This window comes from Lytechinus pictus, chromosome 8 (assembly GCF_037042905.1).
Source record: "Lytechinus pictus isolate F3 Inbred chromosome 8, Lp3.0, whole genome shotgun sequence".
NCBI classification, from domain to species: domain Eukaryota; kingdom Metazoa; phylum Echinodermata; class Echinoidea; order Temnopleuroida; family Toxopneustidae; genus Lytechinus; species Lytechinus pictus.
This window is the reverse complement of record NC_087252.1, coordinates 29,065,411-29,074,947: the sequence shown is the minus strand read 5'-3', so window position 1 is coordinate 29,074,947 and position 9,537 is coordinate 29,065,411. Positions and strand designations below refer to the sequence as shown.

Sequence of the window (9,537 nt, the reverse complement as noted above, 5' to 3'; positions counted from 1 at the left end):
ACGGACACAAAACGTATGCATAAAGGATGCAGCTGACAAGCAAAATTTCGGGCTGGCTCCATCCGTTTTCATCCGCTCCAGAAATGGAAAACAATTGGCGAACAACGAAATCACAGTGGACGAATGCTGGATGGATATAGAGCATAATATGTAACACGTATGCAATGAGTACGCAACGGATGCATAGCGTTTTTCAGCAAAGATTTATTTTTTTTTTTTTACATCCGATTGGCATCCATAAGTGCAGTGGGACCAAGCCTTTAGGAGGCGCTGTATTTGTTTTCCTTGTCTACAAGGAATCACACAAGTGTGAAACATTTAGAAAGTGCAAAATATACTGAAATATTGATACCATTTTAATACACTGCTGTATGTCCTGCCATTCCTGGGCAGCGTTGTGGTGTAGCGGTTCTGACTCTCGCCTTGTAATCAGAGGGTCGTGTGTTCGAATCCCACCATGGCCTAGCGTCCTTTGGCAAGGCGTTAATCCACACTTTGCCACTCTCCACCCAGGTGTTAAATGGGTACCCGGTAGGATGTGAAAGCCTATATGTAGTATGCCTAGCAATTGAGTCTTGGAACTCTTGTTGGAATGCTCCCCAGGGAGTGGAGAAGGTGCATACATTGTATGCGGGCATGCAAGGATCCGATGACCGGGGTAATAATATGTCTGTAAAGCACTTAGAGACGTCGTTCCGATGTACATGTATTAAGCGCTATATAAATGCGGAATATTATATTATTATTCCTGAATTAAGGCTGATAAATTTAAACCAATTATTCCACACTCTTGGCAATGCAAAATAAACAAACAAAATCATTTTCAAATTCCAAATTAGCAACTTTTTTTTTAAATAATGTTATATCAGTCATTTTTACTGATGTTATTGATGTATCTATACAGTATATACATTTTTTTCTTCAAAGTATGAAAATTAATACAAAAAAATTAATGATTATTGCCAATTTGAAGAGCAGATTAATTTTGACGTCAAACAAGGGTTAACAAAGCTTTGCAAGAAAGCGCGGCAACATTTTCAGAGCATATGGGATAATTAAACAATGTTTCATGTTAAAGCATTAGATATTTGTTTTGTCAAGGTGCGTATACATGTACATGTACAGGTATATGGTTCAGGTGTTCTCACTGCTTCTGAATAATATGGACAATTTTGCTGAGTTTTAGAACTCTTTATAAGAGAAGGGTTATGTGTAACAGGAATGAGCAATAGTTGAATCTATAGAGAAATATCTGTTTCAATAATTCCCATGTGTACATACATGTATCAGCCAACAAATGAACAAAATTTTAAAAGAACAGGCAATTTTTTTTTTGGAATATATGAATAGAAGCATGCCTGGCAATGACCCCTGTGGTACCCTCATGTCATGCTGTCATAAGAAGACATTCAAGCAATACTGATACATGCTGAGTTAAGGATTTCTGTGCATTCTTGCAATGAATTTCCCCTTGTCGGGGATGGAGAGAACTTTGATGAAGTATAGCTTGTTACCAAGATGTGCGAATGACAGAAGATCATTGAGTATTACCTGGCATCTACAATGTATGCTATGAATTTCTTAACTGAACTCAATTTATTACCAAATGTCAAAATACATTGATACAAGGTAAATTGTCATATAAACTTCATTGGTGATAGGACACAGAAATATAGTAAGTACTGCTAGTGGGACGTGGAGCCCCATCCTATAATATAGTCATAATCATAATTAATAGCATGAAATAACATTTGAAATGTAAGTTTACAGATTATGCTCTGCAGCAAATAACATATCTAGTGTATAAAACCAAATGGAGGTCTATGAATAGGTCTAGTACAATAAGGTAAAAGCAAGAATTTCTACTTGTTGGGGATGGGAGGAACTTTGATGAAGTACAGCTTGTTGCCAAGATGTGCAAATGCCAGTAGATTTGGACTGATGGATACCATGTAGCACCACACCAGTCTTGCAGGGGATAAGTAGAGCTCGCTGAAGAAATGCTGGTGTTTGATATGCAGTCCCTTGAGCGTGCAGATCGAGAGTCTCAGAGTTCCGAGGCTCGGGGAAAAATACCCGATGATCACCCTGTCCAGAGCGTCTACCGTTGCACATAGGACTTCGCTGTCATCTCTAGCGATTACAGTGCTTCCCATGTTCCCTTCCTTGTCGAACAGTGCCAGCCTCCGTGGCTTTGCGTTGGACACTTTCATGACGAGCGCTTCCGATTGCGTGACGCAGATCTGCGCGACATTTGATTTTCCAGTGCTGATCACTTTGGAATGATGTGTCATGCCTTTACTACGAACTCTAAAGTATTGGACTTTGTTGGTGCCGTTGGCAGCGTAGACGAAATCTTGGCTGTCTTTGTACAGTGTGCAGAAAGCGCCCTGGTTCTTTTTGTTTGACAGTTGCATGAATGGAATCACCCACATTGTACCATCTGAATTGTAGGCCTTGATTTCCTCAAATCCATGTGACGCAACTGCTCTGCCATCGTTTAGGATAACAATGTCTCGCACGGAGCCAGCGTTGATCAAGGAGTAAGGTCTTCGTTCTCCTGACACCTTAATGACTTCAGCTCCAGGGAAACTACTTCCGTACCCTACAACAACAGAATCATCTGCCAAACTGGTCATTCCCCTTACCCCACCTGGAAGATCTACATCCTTGACAATCTTAGGTGGTCTGACGGGCACCTTCACAGGCAGCTTATGCTGTCCTGCTTGGGGCTGTACTTCATTTGTTGCCTGAACCTGCGACAATCGCTTCTCTGAAGACATCCGAGCTTGGAGGTCATCTACCAGCGCATTCACCGTGACATTCTTCGGCAGTCCCTGTACACGATTCTCCCCAAGTGGAGTCTGCTCCCGACATAGTGGACAGATCATGAGATTCACGTTTCGGTGTTCCTTGTCGTAACCCATGAGGCACTTGAGACAGAAAGTGTGGCCACAGGTCAAAAGCGTTGCTTTCTCAAAGGTGGAGAGACAGAGAGGACAGATTAGATTGGCATGGATAGCATCATTGTCAGTTCCCTCAGCCATTACTATCACTCAGAAAAGAATCTAGCAGGAAAATTGGTAAACATTGATAATGATAATAATACTTGGTGTTAGGCAAAAAATAAAAATATAAATAGGGGGGTGGGGCTACTTTTCACAACTTACTGCCTAATAGACCAGTTCGTAGTTACTTCATGGGCAATTTTGGTCAAATGACCTTTCATTTCTTTCATTATGATAGGCAGATTTCAAAGAAAGATATTATGTAAGCATGCCTTACATGTACATACATGTAGCAGGATGAAGAAATTGAATAGACCAGATGACTTTAGAATAGCACACCAATTACATTTGTTGCATTTCTACCTCGAATGCATTAGCAACAGTGGACGCATTGTTGGGTTTTTTTGGTGGATGTAGTGTAAAACACAATTCAAACCAGCATGTCACTTTAGTACCAAAGACACTCTTCTGATCATGCGCAGAATCTTGTGATCATGCGCAGAATGGAACTACGAACTGGCTTATTCTGCAGACCTGCCAACCAGTACGTTTTAGCCGTATTTAGTACGTTTTTGCAACCAAAATATGGCAGTACGTTTTTTCTTTGAAAAATACGTTTTTTGTATTAAAAAAAAAAAAAAAAAAAAAAGATTTTTTTTTTTTTTTTTTAAATAACTAAATCGTAATTTATTGAGAAAAATAATCGATATATGTCTCTATTTCATAAAACGTGCACAAATATGGTTATTAGATCAATGTTATTTCAGGTAACTTGTTTTTTTTCAATCATTTTGTTCAAACCAGGGTGAAGATATACACATGTTTTAATGTTTTTTTTTTTCATCTGCAAGAGCAGTGCGCATTTGAGCTTGCATGTAGCTTGAGCGCCGCGATGAGCTAGTGCGCCAAGCATTTTATTATGAAATACACTTTTTTGGGGGGAAATACAGTTTTTTTAATCACAGAATACAGTTTTTCATTCCCAGAGGTTGGCAGGTCTGATTCTGTAGCATTGGATAATTTTTAACATTGCCATGAATGGGGATCTTCTAGGGCTCGCCCAAAGCCCCCGTATAATTGTTTCCCTGCTCGGTGTTTATATTGCACAAATGAATGAAGTCTCTTTGCACTGGAGTGATGTACTGTGTAAAGAATTACTTTTTAGTCATACATGTACAAAGTATTGTACATTGAAATAACAATGATTGAATATTTCCTTCTTTTTATTAAACCAAATGTCTAATGTCTGGGTGAAGCCTGAATATGAACCCAAGTAACTTATGACTTAGGCTTTAAGAACCACATTTTTGTATTTGAAGGTAACAGAAAGTAATTGTACAAAACAATTATTTCATGAGAAAGCTGTTAAAATAAAGGTTAATTACTAGTATATTATTATAGATCTGGTACATTGAAATCAACGCATCTTTGTAAAATCATGAAATCTTAGCTAAAAACCGATAATTCTGATGATAACTAACACAAAAAGGCATGTGGGATTGCTTAGAAAAATACCTGACAGTTTAAGAAATTCTGTGCTTTATATATTCAGGGATGCCACTTTTCCGTATTTTTACAGAATTCCGGCTTTTTTCCTGCTATCTGTCTTATTTCCGTATTTCCGACTTTTCCTGTTTTCTGTGTATTAAAAAAAACCGGAAAGTCCTCCTTTTTTCCCCCGATTGCGATGCATGTCGATCGACCGAGTGAGAGATATTTCCCCGAGATATTTGCTTTTATACAGTACATAAATTATAAACGCGCGCACTGCCTACTACGTTCATTGAGTTATGCTTTTATCAAGGCTTTCTGATTAGAATTATCGATATCCTGGCCAATCAATGCGAGCGACAAGTTCCAAACGCACGCACATAGACAAGCGCATAGCAGCGGCACGAATCGCAGTATAATAGCGACTGGTAAATACGTCTGTACAGATGATGACGTCATCCAAGATGGCAACTTACGATGACCAACGAAGGAATCGAGGATGACTAAGTTTTGATCATCATTTGAAAGGAATTAGCGGTAACTGCGGTCTAAGGTACGATGTTTCTGAATTTTATATATTTTCTCGTAAGTTTGGATGTAATTATAATGTGACATTTTATGTACCAAAAACGATCCGAAAATCGGGTTTCCGCCGAATGTTAGATCTAACGTTACTGCTGCATGCTGATACGGAACCCAGGGAGCTCCGGCCCGAAAAGCGGGCCGGAGCTCCTTGGGTTACGTATCAGCTAGCTCCGGCCCGCTTTGCGTGCCGGAGCTCCCTGGGTTAGCTGATACATTGTCTTTATGTACGGGCCAACAACTCTTCAGTCTATGTATTGGTGAGTGGAGCCAACGCGGTTCAGCTGAACAACCAAAATACAGAGACTGAAGCTGTTGGTCTAGCGTTCTATGAGAAACACACAACTAACTACCGTCAGTTTTTCAAACCTAATTGACTTCAAAGTCATCGATCACAACAAGGTAAGAAACCACTTGGTCCTCCCCCCCTCCCCTAAATTTGAGGTGGGGGCGGACCCCCCCCCCCTCCTAATTTTTTTTTTTTTTTTTTTTTTTTTTTTTTTTTGCTTGTCCAATTTTTTACCTGTGACATGTGTCCATCCCAAAATTAAAGGTGGACCCCCCCTAAAAAAATTTTCTTGGACACTATCCCGGCCCGCGATAAGTTTCAGTATTTTTGCAGGACACCTAGTGGCATCCCTGTATATTGCTCATTTCTCAGCAATTACACATTTTTTTCCCAGAGCCAATTGGCACTGTATGCTATGCGAACACTTGGGTGGTCAATTTATTGGATTTTGTTTGAACTCATTTTTAGCTCGTTACCACAACTGGTATAGCATTGATAAGATGATGACACCAGCTAAAGCTAGTTGCCTTTTCATAGGTATTTATCTCTGAAACATGGTTTATTCTAGATGATATCATTATTTTTCGCTCTCCCCTTCCTTAACCAAAAAAAAGCAACACCAACAATAAGTTGCCAGGATTTTTTAACACCAATTTTTCGCTCTCCTCTTCCTTAACCAAAAAAAAAGCAACACCAACAATATGTTGCCAGGATTTTTTAACACCAATTTTTCGCTCTCCTCTTCCTTAACCCAAAAAAAAAGCAACACCAACAATAAGTTGCCAGGGAAGGTTCTCTGTAAATTGCTCAAACAATAATTTGGCCTTCAAAAGGTAAACAATTATAAATATTAATATCTTAAAGAGAAACTCTTCTCCTTCATACTGTCAAAATTTGAAGAGCTTGTACAGTCGAGGAAAAAAAACAGATGAGATACAGGATTTTTTAACACCAATTTTTCCAGAATTCTTAATATTTTTGCAAAGTGTGCACATCTCATGCTTGAGTGTTCCCCAAACTTCAAACCTTGTTTTCTCCTTATTTCTCTTTATTCAGGTCTCACTGCATTTCTTGTACATGTACATGTGTACATGCGATTAGATTTTTGTTTGACCTAGTTCATGAAACTTAAGCATAAGGTTAATCAAGTATTAGTGAACATCCTGCTCGAGTTTTAGGTCACGTGACCAAGGTCAAAGGTCATTTAGGGTCAATGAACTTTGGTCAAGTTGGGGGTATTTGTTGAATTACTATCATAACTTTGAAAATTTATGGATCTAGTCCATGAAACTTGGACATAAGGTTAATCAAGTATTAGTGAACATCCTGTCTGAGTTTCAGGTCACATGACCAAGGTCAAAGGTCATTTAGGGTCAATGAACTTTGGCCGTGTTGGGGGTATTTGTTAAATTACCATCCTAACTCTGAAAGTTTATGGATCTAGTTCATAAAACTTGGACATAAGAGTAATCGAGTATCACTGAACATCCTGTACGAGTTTCAGGTCACATGACCATGGTCAAAGGTCATTAAAGGTCAATGAACTTTGGCCATGTTGGGGGTATTTGTTGAATTACCATCCTAACTCTGAAAGTTTATGGATCTAGTTCATAAAACTTGGGATATAAGAGTAATCAAGCATCACTGAACATCCCCTGTGAGTTTCAGGTCACAAAACCAAGTCAAAGGTCAGTTAAGGTCAATAAACTTAGGCCATGTTGGGGTAATTGTTGAAGTGCCATCATAACTTTGAAAGTTTATGGATAGAGTGAATGAAATGTGGACATGGGTGTAGTTGACAGTCTTACATGTAAGTCTCCTTTCAAATGTCATTTATGGTCAATGAACGTGGTATTATGTCATTATATGAATGATGTTTTTGTGAATGATTATTTCATAGTAGTTTTCAAAGTTAGCACTGCTGCTATATTAAATTGCGTAATGCAGGCGAGACTGCCAGAGGCGTTCCACTTGTTAATTTTTGGTGTGCTTTATCAAGCTCAATAGAAATTCAAAGTTCATTTTGGGTGACCTATTGTTCATTTTGGGGTGAAGGGTCACATTTTCTTTACATGTATATCATGTATATGTACCATGTTGCAAATTAATGTGCTATTGAGCTCATATAGCACATGATCTATTTACATACTGTACATGTTTTCAATATTCAAATGACAACGATTCATAACAATGCCTCTCTTTTCTGCCAAAATATGTGCATTATACATGGACATGTAATGTATTACAGGTAACTGCAATCATGTTTGAAAAGTAAATTATTTCAATAAAATTTTTTTTTTTTTGGGGGGGGGTTGTGAGATCAAAACACATGGTTAAAATTGAATTATGTCATGCAATAGAACTGTTCGAATTTCTAACAAATGAATAGAAAAATTTAAACTTACCACTATCGTAGAGAAGTCCAAGAAGTTATTGTGTAATTGTTCAACTTCCCTGTTTCACTATTTGTACTGTGAAATCGACATGTAAGTGATCTCTAATAACAACATTTCAATCAGAGAAAATAAAAATGGCAATCCATTCTACCTTTGTCTAGCCCGCGATCAGTTAGTAAATTTATAGATGGCATTGCCTTTGACAAAGGTTTCAACAAAATGTGAGGGATTTTGCAGACAGGCATTGTGTGTTTGTCTGTTATTATAACTTTGTGAGGGTTGTGTTGATAGAGATATGGTTGAGCAGTTCCATTTTTAATATGCCGAGGAGAGAGAGGAAAAGAGTGAGAGAAAAAGAGAAAGAGAGAGAGAGAGATAGGGTCTGTGTTAGAGGGGGAAAGAGAGAGGAGCAAAGAAGTTAGTACATAGTATCATGTATGTAGAACAAAAGTTTGATATAGGGTAAGAAAGAGAGAGAGGGGGGGGGTGATAGAGGAGAGAGAGGGGAGAAAAGGAGGTAGAGACCAACATGAGCATCAGAGACAGAGTAGTACACAGAAAGACAGAGATAGAGATGGAGAGATAAAGGGGGGAGAGAGAGTGTGAGAAAGAGAGAAGTGTATGAAGTATAAATCAATACCAAGCCCTGGCTGTTTGATTTGATTTTAATTTATTTCTGCATTCACATCCGAGATAAACAACATATACAGACTCAGGTAATATAACAAATTAACAATACTGTGGTCGTAACATAAGCGATTAAGTTAAATAACATAATATATATGGTTCATTTAACATAATTAATCGTGAGCGATTAGGCTTGATAATGATGGCAGCCTTGTAAAAGGTACATGTGTAAAAGGTACATGTCGAAACATGTGTTTCGACATTGATCTAGTTGGTGCAATGCAGGTGCAGGTGCTGTTGGGAGCAGTTGAGGTTTTAATTTGAAGAGTGTGATGAATATTAAAGATGGGATAATGTATCTTTTGAGATATGAGAAAGGGTAAGAGAGACTAGAGAGAAGACCAATAATAATAATAATAATAATGGATATTTAGAGGCGCTATAAACAAAAAGTAATTAACATAGCGTGTACAATGTATGAATAATAATTTTACATTTGCGATAATTACTACAATATTCAAGATAAAAAGGGAAATTAATTATTGAGGAAAAAGGTATGTCTTAAGGGAATATTTGAAGCCAAGAACACTGGAAGCATTTCTTATTGAAAGCGGGATAGCATTCCAAGACCAAGGGGGGGGGGGGGCAAGGGGCCAACATGAACAGCAGAGACAGAGTGACACACAAAAGACAGAGAGAGAGAGACAGTATATTAGAAAGAGAGATACATATGAATCAATACCAAGCCCCGGCTGTTTCAATATGAACTTTACCCAACCAAGGACATGTACATGTAGTCTTTAAGAAAGACCCCAGGATGAAATTCAACTTAAAAAAATAAATAGAAAACTAGAATAACAGCCATTAAATTACATTTAATGCAGATATGGCCTTGGACTTTAATTATATAAAAGGCTTTTTATCACTTTTATTTATTCAGCTGTGAAAAGGTTAAAGGTGATAATTTGCTATTATTGTGATTGATTATTATGAATTCATATTGATTTCAAACCTTGTCTGGGCTTATTATTGGACTGTGAATCAGTGTGAGGGCGATATTACCAAATATGACATGGTAAATCATTGAATATACCAAAATATACCACAGTGGTAAATCATTGAATATACCAAAATATACCACATT

General features: G+C 37.9%; 1 protein-coding gene across 1 annotated transcript; it reads right to left on the bottom strand.

Annotated features, from left to right (window-relative positions):
• Positions 1-828: 828 nt before the first annotated feature.
• Positions 829-7,941, bottom strand: LOC135155138 (uncharacterized). The gene is made up of 2 exons (XM_064103903.1): positions 7,776-7,941; positions 829-3,068 (listed from the first exon to the last, which is right to left on the bottom strand). Exon 2 carries the CDS (start codon positions 3,045-3,047, stop codon positions 1,863-1,865), a length of 1,185 nt encoding a protein of 394 aa, XP_063959973.1. The 5' UTR covers positions 3,048-3,068; positions 7,776-7,941; the 3' UTR covers positions 829-1,862.
• Between the last annotated feature and the right edge of the window lie 1,596 nt (positions 7,942-9,537).